General features: G+C 39.3%; 2 protein-coding genes across 2 annotated transcripts; both read left to right on the forward strand.

Annotated features, from left to right (window-relative positions):
• The first annotated feature begins 210 nt into the window (after positions 1–210).
• Positions 211–3,530, forward strand: LOC115780796 (caM kinase-like vesicle-associated protein). The gene is made up of 3 exons (XM_030730203.1): positions 211–284; positions 406–493; positions 2,100–3,530. The coding sequence occupies exons 1-3, from the start codon at positions 229–231 to the stop codon at positions 2,370–2,372; spliced, it is 417 nt and encodes a 138-aa protein (XP_030586063.1). The 5' UTR covers positions 211–228; the 3' UTR covers positions 2,373–3,530.
• A 1,838-nt stretch (positions 3,531–5,368) lies between these two features.
• On the forward strand, positions 5,369–21,395 carry rbm6 (RNA binding motif protein 6). The gene is made up of 23 exons (XM_030728918.1): positions 5,369–5,507; positions 6,129–6,194; positions 7,310–8,825; positions 8,915–9,004; positions 9,136–9,205; positions 10,094–10,167; positions 13,349–13,423; positions 13,798–14,089; positions 14,210–14,367; positions 14,470–14,570; positions 14,656–14,725; positions 17,555–17,639; positions 17,720–17,769; positions 17,854–17,974; positions 18,110–18,207; positions 19,176–19,529; positions 19,623–19,772; positions 19,902–19,967; positions 20,046–20,276; positions 20,363–20,437; positions 20,519–20,616; positions 20,700–20,751; positions 20,856–21,395. Exons 2-23 carry the CDS (start codon positions 6,148–6,150, stop codon positions 20,949–20,951), a joined length of 3,969 nt encoding a protein of 1,322 aa, XP_030584778.1. The 5' UTR covers positions 5,369–5,507; positions 6,129–6,147; the 3' UTR covers positions 20,952–21,395.
• The last annotated feature ends 3,431 nt before the right edge of the window (positions 21,396–24,826 follow it).

The following is a 24,826-nucleotide window of genomic DNA, read 5'->3' on the forward strand; positions in this document are numbered from 1 at the left end:
AATTACTAACAGGTTTTAAATAAATTGCAAACCACATTAATTCTGTTTTTTATTTAAACAGCTCCAAATCTTTCCTTGGAAACAATGTACAAGGTTGCATGTTGGTGTGTCTGCGCTAGGCAGATCACAGATGATGTGTCCCAGGTGTAAATAATTTTTCTGTTTTTGTTTTTTTTTGTTTCATTTTTGTTTGTTTGTTTCACAGCCAAAAGCTTAGTGGCATCTTTAATGGAAGTGGATCAAGATCAGCGACTGACTGCACAAGAAGCCATAGCCCATGAATGGTAAAGAAACAAAATCAAATGTAAACACTACCACTGATACAGCTGAATTATTAACTTAAATACACACCTTAAATATAATAATGTACTGGAGTAAACAGCTCTTTTGTTCTTTTATTCTCAGGATTTCTGGCAATGCTGCCTCAGATAAGAACATCAAGGATGGTGTTTGTGCACAAATTGAAAAGAACTTTGCCAAAGCCAAGTGGAAGGTAGTCCTTCATATGCAGTATATTCCACATATTAATTATTTTCTGCTCTGATGTTTTTTTATTTATAAAATATATAAAATCCATGGCAGCACGGTGGGGCAGTGGTTAGCACTGTTGCCTCACAGATAGAATACCATCTGGAAGGCCTGGGTTCGATTCCACCTTGGCCCAGGCCTCTCCCTCTCTCTGTGTGGAGTTTGCATGTTCTCCCCGTGCTTGCGTGGGTTTCCTCCGGGTACTCCGGTTTCCTCCCACATTCCAAAGACATGCACTTACTGGGGTTAGGTTAATTGGCTAATCTAAATTGCCCATAGGTGTGAATGTGAGTGTGAAAGGTTGTTCGTCTCTCTGTGTTGGCCCTGTGACAGGCTGGCGACCTGTTCAGGGTGTACCCTGCCTCTCGCCCTATGACAGCTGGGATAGGCTCCAGCCCCCCCGCGACCCTGACCAGGATAAGCGGAAGTGAATGGATGGATGGATGGATATAAAATCCATATGTTGTATTCATGATTGTGGCCCAGGATCCAACTTGGAGGGCTGTATCTGTTTAAATTGTCCAAAACATGTTTCTTTATACATGAAATTACTCCATTACTTAGATTACTGATTTAAATTCACCTGCCACTTTATTAGGTACACCTTGCTAGTACTGGACTGAACCCCTTTTGCTTTCAGAACTGCCTTAATTCTTCAAGGCAACTAGGTGCTGGAAATGTTCCTCACAGATTTTGGTCCATATTGTCATCGCACAGTTCCTTGTCAGCTGCATTATGTGAATCTCTCATTCCACCACATCCCAAAGGTGCTCTATTGGATTGAGATCTTGTGTCTCTGGAGGCCATCTGAGTACAGTGAACTCATTGTCATATTCAAGAAACCAGTAAAAAATTATTTGAGCTTTGTGACATGGTGCATTATCCTGCTGGAAGCACCCATCAGAAGATTGGCACACTGTGCTCATAAAGGGATGGACATGGTCAGCAACAATACTCAGGTAGGCTGTGGCATTTAAATGATGCCCACTTGGTACTAAGGGGCCAGAAAATGCCAAGAAAATACTGCCCAGAACTGTTTCCTGTTCTTAGCTGACAGGAGTGGTCTTCTCCTGCTGTAGCCTATCTGTGTCAAGTTTCAACATGTTCTGCATTCAGAAATGCTCTTCTGCATCTGTTGTTTTTAATGACTTGAGTTACCATTGTCCTCTTATTAGCTTGAAGCAGTCTGACAATTCTCCTCTGACCTCTGATATCAACAAGGCATTTTGTCCCAGAGAACTGCCGTTAACTGACTATTGCCTACATATCATGCACTGAGATCCTGCCATATGATTGGCTGCTCAGATATTTGTATTAATGAGTAGTTGAACACCTTGTGACAGACTTTTGACCTGTCCAGGGTGTACCCTGCCTTTTGCTCTATGCCAGCTGGGATGCCATAGGGCTGGATGGATGAATAGAGTAGTTGAACATGTGTACCTAATAAAGTGGCCATTTAAGGTATATTTGCCAATGATGAACACAAGTGAAAAGGTAGACTAGTAATTTTCCATTGTATGTTATCATGTGAACTAACTATATGAACTCAATTTTGTTTTGGTTACTCACAGAAAGCTGTTAGAGTGACTACCCTCATGAAGAGACTTCGAGCGTCTGAGCAGGGTGATTCTGGGGCCACAGGGGCTCCTGCTGACCCCAACGCTCCGGGTGTTGCTCCTGCTCCTCCAGCAGGTGGCAGTGACAGTGTTGCCACCAATGTGAAAGCTGGTAGTAGTGAAAAGGCTCCTGACACACAGACTGCCCTCTCCCTGCTCAGTGCAGCCAGACAGGAAGAGCAGCAACAGGCAAGGTGCAATGGTGATGTTCCTCAAATGCTGCCATAAAGAAAAGGAAACTAGGCGTCAGTCAAATACATAAAGAGGAGCAACAAGCACATGTGCAGTAAAGCCAATAAACCTGGCATCATAATATTGTATCTGTGCTGTCTAACTTTCCCCCAGTTTGCAGAAATTAGTCCGCAACAACTCAGTTTCATCCTTTTGCATTATGTACTGATTGGTCTTTTCAATAGTGTTCGCCACTCTCCCTTGTTATGTTGCAAAGTAGCTCTTCTGTTGTGTTTGTTTTCCTTGAGAACTGTAAAATCTTACAGCGTAGTTTAGTGAAATTAACTTTATTCATCAGCCCATTGTATATAGGTATATTTGTCTTTGTTTCTGCAAGTTGCTACTTTAGCTTCAGAACTGAAAATCCTGAGTTCATATCTTGTGGCCTAAAATTATGAGTTGAAAGATGTGGTAATTTAATGATACTAAGGTTTTATTTCAAATACAAATACGGAGAGTTTTATTTAAAAGTTGCTCCTAAATAGACAGTGATCCGTCATCTACACATGCAGATAAAGTGAAAATACAATTAAAAACCAAAAGAATTTTTTTTTTCAGCCATGTTGAAGATTTCAAACTTGTACAATACGAGTGCTATTAAAATATTTTTATAAGACTGTGTAAAAATACAGTGGATTCAATTTGTCACCATGACTACTGCTGTGCAACTTTTGACAACTTAGAATTTTAAGGCAACAAGAAAGCATATGTTTTAAGTTAAAGTGCCTTAATATTTGTTGCAGTCTTGTACTAATATGTTTCCAGAGGAATAACTTGATTAGAAACGCTTACTAAGTTCATTGAAATGTTTTAGCTGTTTTCTTTGCTCTTCCGTTTAGAGTCTTAAGCCGCTGTATTGATAATCGTGTTCTGTCCTCTTTGACACTTCATTTAAAACACTGAAAACTAGATGTAGAGCATTCTATGTGGAGTGATGTTTTAGTTGTTGTGTTGTAACTTGTAGCTAGTAAAACTCAGAGTTTATAGCAGAGTCCATATTCTGTACGACTATGTATATTTGCACTGTATGTGTGTACATGTGTATTTTTTTTAATTATGTGTGTATTTAGCAACATTTAGCTGAGCTAACAAGTTGCTATAATGCTTGTGAATGAATAAAATGAGCAATACTAATGTTGCTGAAACAAGCTGACATTCTTCTGATGTTGCCCCTCACTTGTATTATATGATACAATGTTTGATATTTGATTTTTTTTTTCTGAATTAGTATCAGAATCCATGCCTTTTTCCTTATGACAGCTGGCAGACATCTCAAATTGGATGTGGGGAATAAAATGAATGGGTAGTGTGTAATGTAATGTATGGCAGAATTAGCAGTATTATCAGACCAGATTAGAATTCATTATAACAATACATTAATTAAAAACTGTAATTATTGTTAACACAGAAAACCAACAACAGATTGCAACATGTGCAATAAAATGCACATTTTCCTTTTGATAAAAATGTTCCAGCCAGTATTTGTCTTTGCCTTTAACCTTTAGCAAACTTACAGCAGATAATTTATTACATTTCAAGGCCAAATTAAACAAATTTCACTGTGGTAAATTGGATCATCTGTGATTTCTTAAAAGCTAAACAGATTTAGATGCCCAGTATGAAATTTATTATTTATTTATTATTAAGTGGCATTAACAAAAAGACAGGAGGTGGAGCTGGAGGTGGTAGAGTTGAAGATGCTAAAATTTTCATTTGGGGGTCCAGGAGGGACAGGATTAGAAATGAGTCAGACGGACAACTCAGGTTGAGTGGTTTGGAGACAAAGCCAGAGAGGCTGAGATGGTTTGGACATGTGAAGAGGAGGGATAGTGGATATAACTGCAAAGGATGCTGAATATGGAGCTGCCAGGTAGAATGAAAAGAGAAAGGGCACAGAGACATTTTTGGGATGCAGTGAGAGAAAACATTCATCTTCTTTCAGCTGCTCCCATTAGGGGTCGCCACAGTGGATCATCTGCCTCCACCGTATCCCTAGCATCCTCCTCTGTCATACCAACCCTCTGCATAAATCTTTTTCCTCTTTTCCTCCTGCCTGGCAGCTCCATATTCAATATCTTTTGTCCAGTATATCAACTATCCCTCCTCTGCACATCTCCAAAGCATCTTAGCCTTGCCTCTCTAATTTTGTCTCCAAAGTTCCTCAACCTGAGCTGTCCCTCTGATGTACTTACTTCTAATCTTTTTTTTTTTTTTTTTTTTTTACTTACTTACTTACTTCTAATCTTGTCCATTCTGGTCACTCCCAATGGAAATCTTAGTATCTTCAACTCTGCTACCTCCAGCTTGGCCTCCTGTATTTTTGCCAACACCACCATCTCCAAACCACATCATAGCAGGTGTCACTACCTGCTTCTATCCTGTCACAAATTACCCCTGACACTCCCCCACTCCATCCTGCTTCAGCTCTCTTCTTCACCTCTCTTGTCTACTGTCCGTTGCTTTGGATGGTTGACCTAAGGTATTTAAAATCATTTACCTTCATTATCTCTACTCCTTGCATCTTCATGGTCCTCCCTGTCTCTTTCTGATTCACATACATTTATTGTGTCTTGCCTCTGTAGACTTTCATCCCTCTTCTCTACAGTGCATACCCCCACCTCTCCAAATTCTCTTCCACCTGCTCCCTACTCTTGACATCCCTAAATTTCTCACCTCCATGCTCCGGTCGTTCCTCCTCTCTTAGGCCTCCTAACACGCCTTCCCCCACTTCCTTTTCATTTGCCTTTGGTCAGTAGATAGCACAGTTTCCACCGTCACCCTGTTGGCCAGTAGCACCCAACCTGGGCCCAGCAAATCTCATTCTTGATGACAATCAACACCATGGCATTATTATTATTATTATTATTATTATTATTATTGTTATTATTATTATTTATTTATTTTTTTTTTTTTACCAAGTTTTTGCATTTAATAACCGCTCGGTGGCAGCAATTCGCCCTGAGTAAGAACAATACAACCAGGACGAAGAAGACGTGTCTGCGCCGCTGCGACTGAAGAAGAAGAAGAAGAAGAAGAAGAACGCACGTCTCCATTTTCGTCAGTTTGTTCAAGCCAGCGAACATCAGTGACAAATTTTCGCAGTATCAACATTGAGCTTGAGGAGCAACCGAGGTGGGCCGCGTAGACAAAATATATATATATATATATATATATATATATATATATATATATATATGATAATACCGAAATATAAGCCCATGTGAAGATGCTGTGTAGGTGGAAGTTGGCAACAAGAAAGCGTCTTTTATCGTTAGCTAAGTTGGGTTAGCTCTGATAGCGTCCCTCATCACTTACGAGAGAGACTTTTCCTTCGATGGTCTAAAAATTAAAACACTGTAATTGACATAATGACGCGAACGTGTGGTTGAGTTCCTTTGTAGTTAAATCATTAGGATGCTGTTGTTGTTTGTGCATGTTGTGGCGTAGTTTTGTGAGGCCTACTGATATCTATAATTAGCGAGCCGCTCTTTTGTGGGCCACCATTAGCAATCACGCCACAGTGCATGTTTACCCTGTGCAGCCATCTTTTGAGAATCATCTTTGTATCACCGTAATAGCACACTTCCCAACATATAAACGGTCACTTTCATGTGATTATGGATTCAGAGATTTTTTTACCAGTCTATTTAGTAGTTGTTCTATTAGTTATCAGCTTTATTCTTAAGGATCTGTCTGCTATGGGTAGGTCAGATGGTGTGGGGATTAATGCAAACCATTGGTTTTTCTCTGCAGATAGAATACTGACATAAGCATGTGGGATGGGCCAGGGCAAGGACCACGGGGAGGACCACCCTTTCGGTAAACGAGCATCATTTGGGCATAAACTCAGGCTGACTTTTAAGATGTACTGTGTATTTATTTTTGCCTAATTGCACGTCTGTGTTTGCCTGTAATGCTGTTTGCAATCAGTAGGAAATGTGGTTAAATTGCAGTATTGGCATACAATGTAAGACTGCAATTTTGTTGTGGCTATGCACTGCATTTTGTTACCTACTTTGAATGTCTCTATTCATCTGCAGTAACATGTTCTCTCAATGTCAAATTGGCTTAAGATATCAGTTGTACTATAGTACTGGATAATGGGGTCCACTCAGCACTATACACTGGGACATGCATCAGAATCTTTTTCATATAGACAGCAAACCATGAACAAATGCATGTAGAGTGTTACCCAAACCCCAACTAAATATTATCACTCAAAAAAAAAACTTTTTTTTACAGACCTATAGAAATCCTCCATGTTAAAGCTTCCCAAACACAACAGCTGCTGTGTCATTTGGTGCTGGGACTAACTGCTTGTTCTCAGACATGCTGAGGCTGTTCTCACAACAGCACTCCTTGCCCGACGGCAGTTGGTGTAAAACAAAATAAAGCGCAATATAATAAGTCCTGTTTTTAAAATTGGAAAGAATAAGCATCGTAAGTAGATATGAATGTCATAATATGGGGTCAGACATTGTATACAAGAAAAATGTATACAAGACGAAAATGTATACAAGACTTGAAAAAGTAAATCCTGTAATTTTTGTATTTTTAAATTTCTTAATTACCCCACAAAGTTTACAAAACAGTCTTAGGAGTAGAAGACAGGGCTTACTGGCATAGTCTTAATTAACATGCCACAACTTAAGAACTTTACCTATTACCTATGCACACACACATGCATATGATACGCTGTACTTGTTGTATTATCAGCATATAAAAGCTGTGTTAATGTTCAGATTACTGTCATGATGTACTGTCCAAATATTTTGATAAATTCTGATGCTCTTGCAATATTTTTTCATGAAACCAGTGCTAATAAAGCCTTAGAGAATTTAATTAAATTGAATCATTGGATGTTGCTTTATTAATTCTATCAAGCTTGCACCTGTGTTTCTTGACTCAGCCTAATATGTTAATGTATGTTCCAGTGGTGATCACCGTGGAGAAATGTTTGGGGGCAGAGATCGTCCCATGCCTGACTATAGAGGTAGAGATGGGATGAACATGGGCCATATGGGCCCAAGACCTCTTGATCTACTGCCTATGGAAATGAGGAGGATGGATGGGCCACCCATGAGGGGGCGTGATATGGACCCACATGAAATGCGAGGAAGGGAGCCAAACAGAGATTTCTTCAGATCTGGAGATGAGCCCGATTTCAGTCTTCGAAGGCACTATGAAAATTCCATTAGAGACAAACTTATGAATTCTTCAGGTTTCCCTGGGCCTGGCAGGAACCCTGCCGACATGGGAGGGAGGGGTATGCCGCCACGAGAACCAAACAGGTTTATGGATATGAGAGAGAGAGAGCCATTCCATTATGACATACCACGGTTCAACAGTCCCAATATTGATGGAAGAAGAGGGTTCCCTGTGGATCTAATGGAGCGAAATGATGGATTCAGGGACAGACCACCAGTGGGAACTGGAGACACGGGTCGCTATGATATGGACTTGCCTCCACGTGAAAGGAGAATGATGGACACTGACAGGAGAGGAGGGCCACCTTTTAATCCAAGGGGTGGCTTTGATTCTGATATGGATTTCAGAAATCGTCCTGGGCCATCAACTGATTTTAGAGGTAGAGATCGATCCCCTTTAAGATTTGGAAATAATGATGTTCCTGCACTTGACAGAGGAAGACCAGATATGCCTCCAGATGTCGGTCCTCAGAGGTCAGACTTTATGGGTGCAGTAGACAGTGTTAAAAAGAGAGAATATCTTGAACAAAGTAACAGTCCCCTTATGGATTATCGAAGTGGTGAAGAAATGACACTTGCAGAAGAATGGAAGAACCGTCGAAAGGATAAAAACTCTTTCTTCAGCGTGGGTAAAGGTATGGGTGGTGTACCTGAACCTAGTGTACCTGTAGGTTTTGGCAGAGATGTGAATATCAGGGATGCACCAGGATTTAATGAGAGGGATAGGCCATCTGTTGACTTTCCAGGGAAGGAAGTTGGCTTTCCTCGCGGTGACCACTTTCCTGCTATGGGCCTTCCACCAATTGGCAGCAAAGGTCCACAAGATCATCCACTCACAGAAATAAGTCCCCTTACTGGCCCTCTGGGGCGAGAAAATGAGGGTAAACACTGGCTTGGAGAAAGGGACCCGAAGCATATTCACAATAAATCAAATTGTGATGAGAGGCCACCTTTCGAGAAGAATCAGCCTTTACACAAGGTTCAGGAGCCAGCTGATCGCTTTAAAGGGATGAAGGATATCCCACCAAATGAAGGACATGCAAGGGGTAAGCTGGGGGTCGAGCATGACTTCCAAGGCAGCAGCACTACACAGGCAAGAGATCAGGACTATAGGGACATTGATTACAGAACAGGGTCTGGAGGGGTTTTTGAATACAAACACGAAGAACTACAGGCACCAGAAAAACTCCTCAAAGAGTCTGACCCGATCTCACCTTCAAAATTTAATGATTCTGGTTCCAAGGTATGTGTTCTTCCAGTGTTTCTCACTAGTATATGTTTAACAATATATTGTATTAATATTTGAATGTTTTAATGGCCGTCCCCTCAAAGGATCAAGATTACAGGAGTGCCTCAATGGAAGACAGCGTTTCTAATACTGTATCTGTAACTGGTATTCCAAAGACTGCCACAATGGAGCAGGTAATTCAAGAGAGAGGCAGCCTGGGTTTTCATGGAAATGTATATTATAATAATAAATATTTTTATCAGACTGTGTGGTTAATTGTCATAGACGTGACATAACTCACTCAGTTTGAAATGTTATTTTACAGATTCTTGGTGCTTTTGCAGTTCGTGATGGTGTGCCAATGCAGGGGATGAAAATCAAGAATGTTGTGCCAGGTAAGAATTACATTTCTTTGTGGAACTGTTTGGGACAGTTTCTCGCTAGTCTGTCCTCCAAAGTTTCGCTTTTACGACATTCGAACCTCCGCATTCTTTATTTCTTTACATTCATGGTTGCTTTTTCTTGTTGGTTGTCTCTGGTAACTCGCTCATTAAAGAGGGGAGGGGGGGGGGTGTTTCTGCCATCCTTTTTCATGTTTGAGGATGTGGGGTCATTGCCAGCACTTAAGACTTCCCAAAGATTAAATATTAGCAGCTTTTGGAGAGTGATATTTGGTGTCCGTCAGAATAAAGATGTGTGGCACGCGACTTGCTGAATGTGTCCTTCAGGGACACTATATCCAAGTACTTTGATTGAAAAAAGATGTCTGCCAAGCTGAAATGGAAACAGCTTTGCTGGCGCTTTGTTCATCCTGCTGATTTAAACATCTGCTTTAGAGTGAAAGGTTTCCTCAGTGGGTGGCTGTACATGCAGTTCCTTGATGATGCCAACTCCTTTTGTGAAGATCATGTCAAATGTATCAAAACCATCTTTCAGAAATGGGTGCCTTTTTTCGATTTAGATATAAACACAAATTGTAAATTTTTCTTTCTCTGTGGTGCTCTCTACACAAACGTTCACTTGCCTGTGGTCTGTTAAGGCTTGGCTTATCAAAGCCTTTCACGACAAGTCTGAAATGATCAGTCATCAGAAGACTGACTAGGAAAAAAAGGCATAAACTAAAAGTTTTCCTGAAAAGGTATGGGTGTCGGTAAAGATGTAAAAATTCGCTCGCATTGATCTCGATGTATTCACAATTGCATTCTTGTAATGTTTCACTGGGTGACTATCATTACTGGCATTGACTAACAAAAACCCATCTGTATTTCAAATGCTGTCCCCAGGTTACAGCTACGATACGGCCTATGTGGAGTTTTTAAACCTCGAGGATGCAGTCCACTTCATGGAGTCCAACAAGGTGGCCCATCCTCGTCACTCTACGAAGGCCATCTCTTCCATCAGGATTACTAGGGTTGAGGGGGGCATTTAGTAAATGGGGAGGAAGAGAACCATGGAAGGGGTTGCTGTTATTCTTAGTGAACTTATCTTGGCTAAGGAGATGCCAGATGTCGACATGTTTAGATACTAATGTTTTTTTGTTTTTTTTACTAATCTCTTTTATTATTGTATTAGTACTTATCCACACAGCCATAATAATACCACAGATTGCCTATTTAGTGGCTCTAGAAAATATATGAATTTGAAACTGTAGGCACAGACAATAGTTTACTTTTATAGGTCACTAGTCCTAAATCTTTAGATTTCAACAGTAAAGCATGTAGCACTATAAAGCTTTTAACCAGAAAGTACCATACTGAGGGCAAAAAATCGTTCTCGCATTGTTTTATTTAACAGATAGGAGGCTTAACCTTTAAAGTTACTATTGTTATACACAATGAATTTTTCTTAAACTCAGCCATCGTTTTCTATATAAGGATTTCATTTTTGTAGCACCGATCAAAGGAAACTTATTGTTGCTCGCGTCACTTGGGTGTCTTTGCGTCTTACAAAATTTGGAGTACTCATCGTAGTTCTCGGCCTGTGATGGCGTTTTGTTTTCAAGGATGCAGCTGCAGATTTTAACATTTTACTCCACAATTTTTCACAGGATTCTCTATAAAAGGAAAAACAAAGGGGCTGATTGGTGCTCGTTTCATGTACCAGCAGCCTGTGAAAGATTACAGTTTCCCAGTTTGACGAACAGAGTTTGAAGGTGTATCAGAAGGTGACAGTCAGTTCATGCTGAGCCTTGATGGTTCAAATGTAAATAATATTGAGGTCTGCCTGGAACCTAACTAGACGGAAGTTGTTGAAAGATATTGTTTTAGGGGTCACTTTTCACCACTTGAGAATATTTTATTTTATTTTATTTATTTATTTTAACTTTTTTTTTGCTGGAGGCATGTGTGTTTGGCCTTGCAGTTCTAAAATCACAGAGAGTGAGAACTTATAGTGAATACCACTTATCTATAATGTATGTAACTACATTGCGTTTGAGAGTTTATAGCTATGCTAGCAGCTTGGCTCTATAGTTGGTGGCTTTACAGCTTTGATGCAAACTGGAATAACCGGACTATATCGCGGCTATATTATCTCAGCTGTTGTATGAATCGCCAAGAAAGTTACTTTATGGTTCCCGATAGTGAAGCTATATGTTTTATTTTTTTGCTTCTTTGTTTTTGGTTGATCCCCTGGCTGTTCCTTCAGGGTCATTACAATGTTTGACATTTCTGTTTTTGGTGCTATGTCACAACATTAATTGGATGGATTATCTTTGATTACATGCATTTTCTTGGAGCACCTAAAAGTTTGGTTTTCCTCAAAGTGGGAATACAATACAAAAAACTGTTGCAGATTTTAGTCTTGTCCTTGTGTTTCTGCGGTATGTATTCTGTGGCAGTATTATTTTACACGGTTCATTTTCAGTCACCTGCGGCTTTCCTCTTGAACTCCTCAGTAATATTTTTGTGCGTGTCGATTTCAGCCTTTGGATTGCTTGGATCAGCTTTGATCTCGATTCACTGAATGGAACCTTCAGCGAAGGAGACAGGATTGTTTTGTTAATCATGTAAAAAAAAAAAACTGACATCAGTCACCTTATCTCTTGGTAGATGAGATAAGTTGGATTTTTGCTGAAATGTGTAGTGGTGGGTCTTGATTGTTTCACTTTGCAGCTTTGCACTTTTTTTGCAGCTTGTGATTGGCTAGTAAAAAAAACTAAATGATGCAGTCACTTGATTGGTCGGGTTTTAATAGATATTTGAATATCCAATTTGAAACTGTTATGAGAGGAAAAAGATGGCTTTAATTTTTTAAGGGGTGGGGGGTGGATGGTTCAGCATGTGACATTTCCAGTTCTGGTTTGGTTAATTACGTGTTACCTTTTATAATAGGTAATTAAATCTTGTAGAAAACAGACTCTGGAATTAAAACGCACTGGATATAGCTGAAAACATCTTTTACTTCCACGACGTACGGGGAACGATTCCTTTGTAGTTTGTAAACTGCATTTTGAACAGGCTGTAGGTTTCCCTCGGGTGCATCTCATCTCTTTTCATGAAAATGCAGTCTGGTGTTGCAAATGGAGCATTTACAGTGGCATTGATTGGTCTGTACACCTTATCTGCTGAGAATGTTGTTCTCCTTGGGCACATTATAGCGATCTTTTTCCCACTGACTGTTCTACTGTGAATGGCTGACTTCTAGTGCAAGACTAAGATTTCTAAAGTCTGAACTTTTTTTTTTTTTTCCTAATACATTACCCCAGAGGTGCTTGTGCGAACAAAGAGTTTGCTACGGTCTGATCTGCCGCCTGTAGCCAGCCAGCTCCTTGTAACTAAGTCTGTGTCATGTCTGATTCCGCGCATGTGAAAATAGTGCAGATCTGGTGAATTCACAGTGAGCAGTGGGCTCCATGTGTCCTGCCTCCTACCTGTTCTGACTATGCGACTCCCTGGCCTAAACCAATTGGAGTGTTTCTAGTAGTGAGAATGCATCAAAAGTGGACACACCTGCTGGGTGCTACATATGAAAAAGGACAACTGTGGACGATATCCTGACCTGATTCTAGTGACATTTTCCAGAGTTTTTGTGCCAGCTGCTTAATAAGGCTTGTGGATTGACAGGAGAAAAAAATGTTCTGTCATTTTTAACAAAAAAAAAGACAAACATTTCCTAGTTTCAGGTTTTCAGTTAAGGATTTGCTGTCCTGTTCTTGTGTGTTAGTGAAGTGCCTATCTTTTGGGTTTTGGTCAGGCAAAAAAATAATTTGAGGAAGTAATTTTTTTGGCTTAAGAAACTTGAGATATAACGGACCATATAACTTTATCTATTGACCCAGTAATAATGAATATAATATAATCAATAGTTGCAGCCCTTATTTGTGGTCCCCTTGCAACTAGTTGTTCATGGGGGCTAATGACCATAGTCGTGGATGTGGGCTTTGCATTCCTTCATTAGTGATGGCCCATTTTGTCCTCATCATAGAAGAGAGGAGGGCTAAACCTGCCACAGTGCATGTTGGGTGTCACTGGTATTATTTTAGATATGAGTCAATAGTGAAGATTAGTGCTGACTGGTATTTTCTGTTCTTCTTTCAGGGGTCCGTAAAGGTTGGCACTAGAACTGCTTCCATGAAGTATATCCAGCCAGAGGAGTATGAAAGAGGTGTTCATGTGAGTGAAACTTCTTTAAATATTCCTTTATCTTTGTCTTCAGAGAGCAGTTATTTTTGAATGATCAGAACAAATCGATCTTGAATTGAACAAAATAGAGCTGTTGGGTTTGCGTTAACAGAGAACAGCAGCAATGGTAAGTAACAGAGCAGGAAGACTCCTGAAAATATCTGTAAAGCAAGTGATCACAGAAAATTTGGCTTTTATATTATAATGGCCCATTGCATTTGGTGGCCTCTGGCTGATTTAACCTTTTTTTGCAACCTTTTGAGAATTTATTACATCGATATACTACTTAAAGTACCATGTATTCTGCAGTACAGTAACAGTTTTAAAAGTAATAAAATGTCTTTCTCTTGTTTGTTTTTAATCAGAAATCAGATCACAATGTACCTCAAATCCAAGAGCCCCAATTGCCCAGATTAGATGAACCTTTGGAAGATTTGAAGACTAACCTCAGTGGGTCCAAACCAAAAGGTCCGATTGAGCCCTTGTCCCACAGCCAGTGGCAGCGTAGCTCTGACCTCACTCCAGAGGCCTGGCAGCAGCAGGTGGACCAGCGGCTTGAACAGCATGATACAGACCAACAGGCAGAGTCTTGGAGCAACCACATCCCCCCTCATAACACTTCACACCAATCTGACTCTGTCTTCAAAGACAGCAAGAGTATGCTAACTTTAGCTCTTTATCCTTTGTATTGTGAAGCAATCCATGAACATGTTTATTTATGTGTGTGCTATTATAGATCGTGAGTCTAGTAAAAATTGTCCATTGTGACTTTCACAGCCATGATAATAAAAAATGTGAAGCCCACGACGACAGTTGAGACTATCCTGAAAGCCTTGGATCCCTTTGCATATTTGGATGAGAGAAATGTTCGTCTAGTTAAAGGCAAACCACCTGGATCAAAGTGCTTCTGCTTTGTTGACATGGACTCCCACGAGGTACTGCCAGATATCAACAGACCCACTTTGCTGTTCTTGTGGAACTTGCAGTTGGCTTCTTTGTTCAGTGTCAAGCATGTGCCATTGTTTCTTCTTTTGCAGCAAGTGACACGTCTGGTTGAGCTCCTCACTAAACCCAGGCCCCTTTATATCGATGGAGTCAGGGTATATGCTGAGGTTGCAAAACCCCTGAAGAACCAAAAGTAAGTAACTTTGTTGCAATGATTTCATATCAGACGTGTTCACTAGAAAAATCTTTTACCTGTTTTTGGTTTCTCTTTACTTCAGTTTCAGAAAAGATGTTGAGAAACCAAACACTTCTATCCTTGGGTTTCCACCCGAGGCTGGCATAATTGGGGTAAGTTGTGGTCTTTATTAAAAAAAAGTTATAGAAGACTGCATTTTTGTACATTAAACATATGAGGGGCTTTGTATTTTAAATGCAGCAGTCCCAACAGTGTGCCCCCCCCCTCTTCAGTGCTCATTTCATTGATGTTCTAACAGGTTTGAAAAGCTTTCTAACAACATCTTTAACAATATTAGTTTTGTACAAATACTGCTGATAAACTTCAGGGTTTGATTCATTTGATTTAAAATGATTTTAACCATGAATAAGCATACGCAAGGAGAACGCAGAACTCCAGACAGAAACACCTGGTTGCCAGGTGGAGGTTTTTCTGTGAGGCTGCACTATTAATTACTGAGCTACCATACTGCCCTGAAAGTAAAGAACAGTTAGGGGGATAAAAAGGGGAGGAGATGGAGTGGGGACATGGAGGCCTAGTAGGAGGGTAAAGGATATAGAGGAAAAGTAGATGGGTAATGGGGTGGGGGAGGTAGAGGAAAAGGTGGGGATGTGCGGATGGAAAAAGGAGAATACAGGTGAAGAGAAGTGGAATGAGATAGGGGAGATGGATTGAAGGTCAAGATAGACAAAGGTAATAGAGGGAAGGAGGAGAAAGGGGTGTAAAGAGGAGGAAAGGGTGGAGGAAGTAGGGGTCAAGACGGAGGTGTTGTGGAGCAGCCACCTCATCATCTTTCCTCTGGACCTAGCTCAGATACCAGTCTTCTTCCTCTTTCAGATACTTTTTTATATTTTACACCCTTTCTCCAGCCTTGTCTGTCTAGCTTTCAACTCCATAATCATCTTCTGCAGGTTCTTGTTTGATTCTGTTTTTTTTTTTTTTTTTTTTTTTCTTGTTACTACTGAATGGTTACTCTTATTTTTTCATACCCTCTCTGTCTTCGCTTCACTATTATGATTACAGCTGGTCAGAACCTGCTTTTTGATATGAGACAGCTGCAGTTTGCAGCTTCTTTTTTTTTTTTAAAGTGCTCATTGAAATAATATAATTTGCTGCATTACATTTCTGTGGTGGAGTCTGTATCATTTTGGTGCAAAATCTGCCATGTGTTATTTATCACATAGTTTGAGGAAAAGGATCATTTGATGTGTAGGCCTAGATTATATAAAAAGGAACATGGTGTGTTAGGGCAGGATTGTGGTGTAGGTTGAGCATCATGACGATCATGAAGGAAATGCAAAAGGAATGTTTTATCTCCTGCAGGTATGACCATAAAACCAGAGCTTAGGTAATAGGCTGGCAAGTGCACAGTTGTATTAGCTGAAGATGTGAAGTGTCTCTAAAAGGCAGCAAAAACTACATAAAGGAGAAGTAAACCCAATATGACTACAGTACATGTAGACAAGTCAGATATTATGCTACAAAGATATCCCCAGTTGCTAAATCATACAAAGTGATCTAGCAACCAAGACCCTTTTGGCAGGACACTGATAATTCACCAGGAATCTTCCATCGGGTAGATGGATTTGTTACTTTTAGAGTAGGTGTTTATAGAACATAAATGCAAGAATTTAAATGTAATAAATGCAGTAACTCTGTCAAACATATGTACAGTGCTTAACAAATTTATTAGATCACCATCCAATGTAAGGTTTATGCTACAGCTGCCCTACATTAACAGTATGGTAATCACCAAAATCATTTTTTTTGTTTCTGTAATGGTTAATGTAATGGTCCACCAGTATGCACAAGCTCTTTAATCAAATTGTTGTGATCCATGAATTTTTTAATGTACTGTTATAAAAAAAGCAGAAAAAATAGTAAAGCACTTTTTAAAATTTTTTAAAAATTTTATTAAGATGCTAAATTACAATTATTTACTTGCATTCCTGAATATAAAATTTTGATTTAGTGGTTGAATGTTATGCTTGATTAATTTCTGATTCAGAAAAGAACAGTGTGCGGGCTCTAATTTAGGTACAAAAATGTCAATTAATTTTGTTATTTGCCTAATAAATAACAATATTTTAACAATATAATTGTAAGTTTTAAACAAGCTTTTGACAGATTTCTAAACTGTTTGTTTTCTTGTTTTTTTTATGACAGCGGTCTAATAAATTTTGCACTAAATATATTCACATAAAGCCACAGAATAACAGATACAGCAGTGACAAATACAGCAAATAATTACATATACAGCTGTTGCTAATGTAAGAGTGAGTGTTATGCAGGCTGTAAATCATACCCACCAACAAATGAATGACAGCAGGATCATCTGTTCTTCTTTACAATTGAAGCTCAGAGAATGCTGATCTGTGTTGGTTGTTTGGGCTTGTCTTTATTGAGAACATCCAAAAGCAGCAGCAGTCTTACATCATCTACTAAGTGAACATGTTTGAACATCTCTGCAAGATGTCTGAGTGAAGATGTATGACAATGGGCGGTGTGCTCATCAGCTTTACACATCTATAATGTGAAGCATAAAATCATATGCTTAAATGTCTCTGGTAAATTTCTAGGATTCAAAGATTCTTTATTGTCATTCTCATCACATTTGCATGCAGTGGAATGAAATTCTGTGCTCAGGTCCCAGTGTTGCCCATGTAATAGTTATGTATTCGATAAGAAATAAACACACCGGAGTGTGTGTAATGTCATCAGACAGTTGTAGATGCAGATTAAACAAACAAAAAAAAATCCCAAAACATCCCAGCACTACTAGTGGACAAGTACTGGCATGCATTACGGTTTACCAAGTGATAGTATTATTATTATTATTATTAATTATGAGGTTGGGGGGCTGCTCTCTAATTACAGAAGTTGGATCATTGAATAGTACAATCTTTTAGATAACCTCTTCTTTTTCTTTTTCTCTATTTTAGCAACAGCAGCAGCAACAGTATCCACAACCTCCACAGTTCTTGCAACCTCTGCAGCCACCTACTGGTTCTCTCACTGGAGTGCAAGGTAACTGTTTCTCAGATACAGAGAAACAGCTCCTTCCTGTTTATTAATATGGTAGTTGAGTTAAAAACTTTTGTCATCAGGTCATGTGATGTCTAATCCTGCTCTGACGTTAGACCCCACCAGTAGCCAGGTAGGTTGCCTACTCACAGAGCAAACATGTGAATATGTTGTCTGAAATGTGACCATTTAACTGGTTTTCTTCACTGTCTCAAAGGGAATCGGCTACGCTGCACCTCCAGCTGTGGATCCATCATACCAGGCTGCTGGAGCTCATGTGACCACAGAGTCGGCTGGGATGACAGCGACCACAGACGGATCACAGACGTACATTTATGGTAAGCCAGTTTAAATGTATTTTAAGTCTGAACACAGTGACTCTGTTCACTTTTTCAGGACCTACTTTGAAAGATCAGGATCTCAGTACATCCAGTATATTTGTGTATCATAATGATTTGTTATTCTTCCTTCAGGCACTGAGATTCCAGACATCTCTAACTACTTGTATGATGCCACGTCAGGCTTCTATTACGATCCAGAGACGACGCTTTACTATGATCCAAACTCCAGGGTGAGTCTGCGCTGTCTGTAAATGTGCAATGAGAGAGAGAGAAAATTCTAATATATGCTCATTTTACTGCTGCATACTGGAAGGATACTGCTGCACTCAGTATTTTTCCAAAAATACATGAGGCTTTTTCCCACAAACATTTCGGTTTCTCTTAAATTTGACTCTTTAATTTTTAATGAGATTAGTGATTGTTGTAAAGAATATGGATAACAGTTTGTGCAGTGAAACTACAACTTATCTACCCAGTACCTCCCAGTTTCAACATGCTTATTGTTTCTAGAATAGAACTTTATTGATCCCTTGAAGGAAATTGCTTTGTTACAGCAGCAGCAATTAACACTAACAGTATAAAGACACAATATAAATACTATATACACAATATAAATATTCTTATTTCTGTAAACACTGATTGTTCAGAAGATTCAAATTTATGACCTAATCAGTAAATGATATGTAGATGTTTTGAATGATTTTCTTAAAGGCTACAGATTAAATCAGGCAATGTTATTTATTTATCACAAAATTTATGTCCAGAGAAACACAACTTAGTTTAAGCTTTAGAATAGCATAATTCAGTTTTTTTTTAAATGCATATAAATCTGAAAAATTAAAATTCCTAGTTAAAAATGCTTGTAAACAATACGATTTTGACTGACAGCGCAATGGTTGCAACATTAAGTCACATGACCTGTACCGTCAGGCTGTTGATCAGTTCCAGGTAGTGCTGCACATTGACTAAAAACTGGTTGTCCTTGTTTTAGTTTTGTTTTGGACACTGCTAGCAGTCCACTCCCCACTGATCTGTAAGATGTCTAGTTTATACTTCATAAGCATATGAGAAATATGTCAGTCTTACATTCATGGAGTTATGCGTAATGTGTGTTTTGAATTACTGGCTTTCATTTTCATTGTGTTGCTATTTGTCCTTTTGTCTGTGTGTGTGTGTGTGTGTGTGTGTGTGTGTGTAGTATTTCTATAATGCCCAAACCCAAGAGTATTTGTACTGGGATGCTGTGTCAAAGACCTACATCCCAGTTCCAGGAAGTAACTCTGCAGATACCCAGCCTGTGACCATGACGGCTGAGGACCAGGCCATTCTTTCAAACCCAGCAGCAGATGCTCCTCTAGAAATGAAGAAGCCGTCAGTGCCACCCCAAGCTTCAACAGCTCCAGTACCAGCTCCGGTTTCAGCCTCCAGCTCCACTCCGGAGTCCGTCTCAGCTTCTACTGCTGCTTCAGACAAGAAGGAAGAAGACGACTCTGCTAAAAAGGATAAAGAGAAGGATAAGGAGGAAAAACCGAGAAGTCTGGCAGCCGTCAAGGTATCACTTATGCAACAAAAACCGCTGTGCATAATGTTAGATTAATGTGTGCAGAGGGAAAATAGATAAGAAATGTATTGTTGCTATTTGCAGATAATGAAAGATATGGAGCGCTGGGCAAAGATCCAGAATCGTCAAAAGGAAACCGTCCGTGCTCCGTCTCCTGTGCTGAAGACTGGAATGGATGATGATAAGAGGCAGTCTAAATCAGCTGATGCTGGTTTTGCTGTATTTGAGAGGAAGGTTAGGGACCCCAAGGCATCATAAATGAGTTTAATTGGTTCTGGAGTTCAGGAATAACCACTGGTTTGTTTGTTTGTTTTTTTTCTGCTGTGTTGTAAACTATTTTTGCTCCCATTCTGTCATCTGCAGATCGCAGGTGGAGATGATCTTTTTAAGAAGCCCCTTGCTCCTGCTAAGAAAGATGACAAGTCAAAAGTAAGAATTCTTTTTTTGGTTCTTATTCCAAGTGTTTCAGTTATTCTCAGTTTAACCTCTGTCTGCTTTCCTTTTCAGCGTCCAATGGGCTCCCTTGGTATGCTGGCATCAGACTATGGAGCTGGAAGCGACGAAGAGGTGGAGGAAGAAAAGGAGGAGGAGACGGTTAAAACCACTCAGAGCAGCCAGTCTAAAGACAAGGATGACAAACTGACTGACTGGAAGAAGATGGCATGTCTTTTGTGTAGAAGACAGTTCCCCAACAAGGATGCTTTGATCCGCCACCAACAACTTTCTGATCTTCACAAAGTACTATCCTCTGACTTATCTATGACCAGTGATGGGCACTAATTGTACAAATTTAGCCTCTAACACTTGCATTCTTGTCTCCACAGCAAAATATGGAGATCCACCTCAAAATCAAGAGGTCAAAGAAGGAACTGGAGGCACTGGAGAACCAGGAAAGAGAAGTAAGTCGCCATGAGTGGAGTGGGAATATTTGCAGAGCATTGTGTTTTCTGTGGATAAAACATGATTTTTATCCTCCACAGCTGAGTGCCAGAGAAGCTCCCAAATCACCAGAGCAGAAAAGAAGAAAACACCATCACTCACAGCCACAGCATCAGAATACTTGGGCTGGAAGCTCCAGGTAGGCATTACCAAAATGTGTTGATTATAACTAAAATCGGAAACAAAGTCAAATTTAAGGGGTTTTTCTTCCTCTGTGTTAAGGGAAATGACCAAAGTTAGCGAGAGGCCTGGTTTGGGGGCTGAACCTGTCGTGGTAGGTGTTAAATTTCATTTGATTGATTAGTATTATGGGATGCTCCTATTTTTGTTTTGTTATCTAGGCATCTCATTGCATTTTATTTATTTATTTTTCCTTAGCCAAGGAAGAAGAAAGAGCCTGTTGTTTGGGACCATGCCACCTACAAACAAGCAGTACGCAAGGCTATGTTTGCACGGTTCAAGGAACTTGAGTGATCTCATCTGAACACATCTTCTCTTTGATATGTGAAATGTTAATAACATGTTTGCCACATGGCATGAGGAATCATTTCAAATGTCTCTGGACATTATTACACTGTAGATCCACATTTTTGTATAGTGAACATTGGCAAATGATGATATCTGAAAAGGTCTACAGTGGAGCTAAAGCGAGTCAAAAAAATTGATATCTTTAATGATGGATTTTGTATATGAAGTGTTAATACTGTTAATTTCAATACTTTTTGCGCTCTTTTTGTGGCCTGTATGTATATGTGTGAATGTGTCCAGATTCTTTTATTTCCCCTTTTTAAGAAATCTGTCACATTGGCCACAGTTAGATTTTTGTTTTAAAACATTTTTTACACTCTAATTTGATTGGTTAAAATCGTTGTTATATATGTGCATATTTTAAGTAAAAAAAGGAAAAAAACAAACTAACCTTTGCACTTGTGTATTTTAAATTTGTATCTGCTGCGCACATACATCTCCTGACCACTAGGAGGCAGTGTGATGCCATATTTTATATTGGTGTGACCATTGGTGTACCCAGTTGAAATACCCAATTGAATCAAGTCAGTATGCATTTGATATCTTTACCAAATTGAAGAGGGCACAAGGCCTCAAGTGAATGTATATATTTCTAATTATGATTTGGTCCCCAGGATGCTAGTCCAAAGAGCAGCTTTGCCAAACAGTTTTATTCATTATGTGTAATGCAAATAATGTTTGAGATGTAGCTGTAAAGTTTGCAGTTGTGCACTGCAGAACCCAGAACATCATTGCTCAGCTTTTACTGAGTTTAACCAAGCCCTGTGGTGGTGGTTCAATTACTGCAGAGGAACACATAGTGTGCTGACATACCAGCTACTCTTGAGAACAGAGAGCATGAGGAGCTGCAGACAGTGACAAACAGCAGATATAGTATGGAAGAGAGCAGAGATGGAGCCAACATCCTTTCACGTGTGCAAAGAGCAGTCATGTGTCTTTGTCTTAAGTTAAATTACCTACTTGGAGAAATCCACTCATTTTTGTTGCATCTGTTCTAACAGCCAGTGAGTAAAATTGCGAAGATTGAATTTTTTTTAGAGTGACAAACCTACATAGTTAACTGTAAACCTGGTTTTGTTACTTGGAAATGACACAATTATCAGGTTTTAAACAAAAAAAGCAAAACAAAAAAAACCCTGATAAAATATTGTTTTGCTCAGCTGTAAAATATCCAAAGCACCACTTCTTATAAAATACATGGTTTTCATCTCTACTCTGCAAATGCGCCTCTATGCCACTGTTTAAAAGGTTCATCAGGGCTAAACCTGATAAGCATGTCGACTTAAAGCCTCCCTTTTTCTATTGTTGTGTTCAGAAAGCAAAGCGATTTTATTTGTACTCCTATCTAATTCACTTTCTCTAATGGTGCCAGCATGAAAACTTTTTTTGTTTAATCTACCATATATAATGGCTCCACTAACAGTAATATCATGTGACGGTTATCAGGATTTTCCACATTTCCCTCATACCAACTTGTTAAGAAGGGGGAAATTGTATGAAACCTTTAGTGAATATTATGTAGTAAAGTATCTTTGCTCAGATTTCACATTTTATGCAGCAAAAAAACACAAATTCTTTATGCTCCCCCATTTACAAAATAACCTAAAGCTAAGCATATTTTGTCATGAAAAGATGAATCACAATTATAAAAAGTTTATGCATTGTACAGCTCTTTATTTTTGAAGCATTTTTGTGGTCACGAAGTCCATGTGTCTTTGGGAAAGGGACAGCTTGTGTGTCTGATAAAATCAAGCATTTGATCATATCACTAGAAAGTCCTAAAATGACTTCCATATTTGCAGGGATTTTTCTACCCCCTTATCCTGCTGGCATGTTAAAATTAGCTTCTATTTTCATTTAATTGTAGGTCACTGTATCTTCAGGCATCAATCAAATGAATAAATTTTGAGGGCAACAGATTTAGCAAGTTAAAGCCCCCGACCTTTGTATTTACATATAATTATTTCCAAGATTCACATGGACTTGGGTTACATATTCTTCAGTGACATCATTTTTAGACCTCCTATAAGCTATAAGTTAAATAAACTGTGTGATTATACAGTCAAATAGAGTACAAATTTAGGACTGCAATTTAAGTTTGAGCAGAAATTATATGAGTCTTTGCAAATGCTACTGTTACTATTCAGTCCAGATCATAAATAATACTATTGTGTAGCAGTGTCAACGATATTAGTAGGTCTTTATATTGTGATTCATGCAGCTCTCAAATAAATTCACTGGGTGAGGGATTATCTAGCATTTTATTCACACCCCACCCTACCACCACACTCTCCCAAAGGGCTAAAGGGAGGCGTTTGAGAAGGTATCTCTGGCTATTTTCATTTTTTTGTGGACTTATTTCCATTTCTCTTTTCTCAATTCGGTCACCCCAAAGACACCCCCAGCTCCCAGTGACAGATGCCATCATTACCCAGTCATAATGGTCTATGGAATGAAAATTAATGTGCAGTTAGTCTGTGAGGATGAGAGGCCAAATAGAGAGGTAGGGCAGGGGGAACTGTCACGTTAGTATCCCTTGTGTGTGTGTGTGTGTGTGTGTGTGTGTGTGTGTGTGTGTGTGTGTGTGTGTGTGTGTGTGTGTGTGTGTGTGAAGGAGAGCTTTCAGACATCATGGATGGCAGAAAAAAGTGGACAGGGGGGCCAATTATCCCAGCTTGATGCCTTTTAGCAGCAGGCAGGTGGAGCCGGAGCGGCAGTCTGGGGATACGGGAGAAGAAGATACAGTCAGCAGGATTCTCAGATGTTGAAATGTGCTGTCAGACCACAGCGGTGGGAAGAGGAGGGAGAAACATCATTTGGTTGCTTTTACTGGTGGTCTGACACTAAGCTGTTGCAGATGTATAAATATTCTAAATGTAAAAAGTGCTAAAAAAAAATTGGCTATATTTACATTTTGCAAATTTTTCACACCCATATTTACACCCCTGCATCGAAAGGCGATTCACTGCAAATCCCTTTGTTTTTCCACTTAATTTTTTTCTCTTCAAAAAGTCCCAGATGTATAATCCACGTATTACTAAAGATGAAATGGATTTACAATATGGTAAAATGCAGGATGACTGTGTGGTCATCTCAGATCTCGTCTTTGTCCGTTATGACAAATGATCAAAAGCGTTTCCCATGTAGAAAGAGTCCCTTAAGGAGTAGCATGTGTCTGTGGTCACCCCGCGCAAACAAAGAGACTAAACCATCACAAGTTCATAGGAAAATCATTCTTGTCTGAGTAGTTTCACCATCTGGTTTATTCTTTCAAGTGTAAGTTGGAAAATTATGTCTGTTATTGATTGCTAATCCACAACATTATCTTGAAAACGTCCTCATAATTGTAAGTTGTGGGACGTACTTCAGAGCACGGCTTATGGATTTGGATCCTTGCGCATAGCAGAACTAGATTCACTGGCAGACCCTTCACTGAGAACATTACAGACATTTGGGAATGATGTCATGGTCCCACGCTCCAACTCTGACAGAGAAATGACAGAAGTGATAGCACTAAATTAATACAGAAAACAACCAGTTGGAACAGTTTCCTCTATTTTCACAGCCTGCTCTGACTTAAAAAGGAAAAAAAAAAACTCTCATCCAAGTTTTGTATAATTTACAGTTGTCTCATTTAATTATCACTCAGAAGATGTTGGCACGAGCAGTTCTCATCTTTATCGCAGCCATGTTGCTTTTATAGGCGCACTCTGAATTAACAAGATTTACGAAGTGCATCTCAACTATTCTGATGTGATTCGAAAAGTTAAAAGTTGCTCTGTATCATTAATATTTTAATCGTCATCAAGTGTGGCAGTTGC

Source organism: Archocentrus centrarchus, chromosome 5 (assembly GCF_007364275.1).
Source record: "Archocentrus centrarchus isolate MPI-CPG fArcCen1 chromosome 5, fArcCen1, whole genome shotgun sequence".
NCBI lineage: Eukaryota > Metazoa > Chordata > Actinopteri > Cichliformes > Cichlidae > Archocentrus > Archocentrus centrarchus.

What these genes read in the sequence shown, in the direction of transcription:
- LOC115780796 (XM_030730203.1), top strand. Translation starts at nt 229, where the DNA reads ATGGAAGTGGATCAAGATCAGCGACTGACTGCACAAGAAGCCATAGCC. An exon ending in GAAGCCATAGCCCATGAATG is followed by an intron (nt 285 to 405) that starts GTAAAGAAACAA and finishes TTTTATTCTCAG; the next exon opens with GATTTCTGGCAATGCTGCCT. An exon ending in TTGCCAAAGCCAAGTGGAAG is followed by an intron (nt 494 to 2,099) that starts GTAGTCCTTCAT and finishes GGTTACTCACAG; the next exon opens with AAAGCTGTTAGAGTGACTAC.
- rbm6 (XM_030728918.1), top strand. Translation starts at nt 6,148, where the DNA reads ATGTGGGATGGGCCAGGGCAAGGACCACGGGGAGGACCACCCTTTCG. An exon ending in AATCAAGAATGTTGTGCCAG is followed by an intron (nt 9,206 to 10,093) that starts GTAAGAATTACA and finishes TGCTGTCCCCAG; the next exon opens with GTTACAGCTACGATACGGCC. An exon ending in GAAGTCTGGCAGCCGTCAAG is followed by an intron (nt 19,530 to 19,622) that starts GTATCACTTATG and finishes TGCTATTTGCAG; the next exon opens with ATAATGAAAGATATGGAGCG.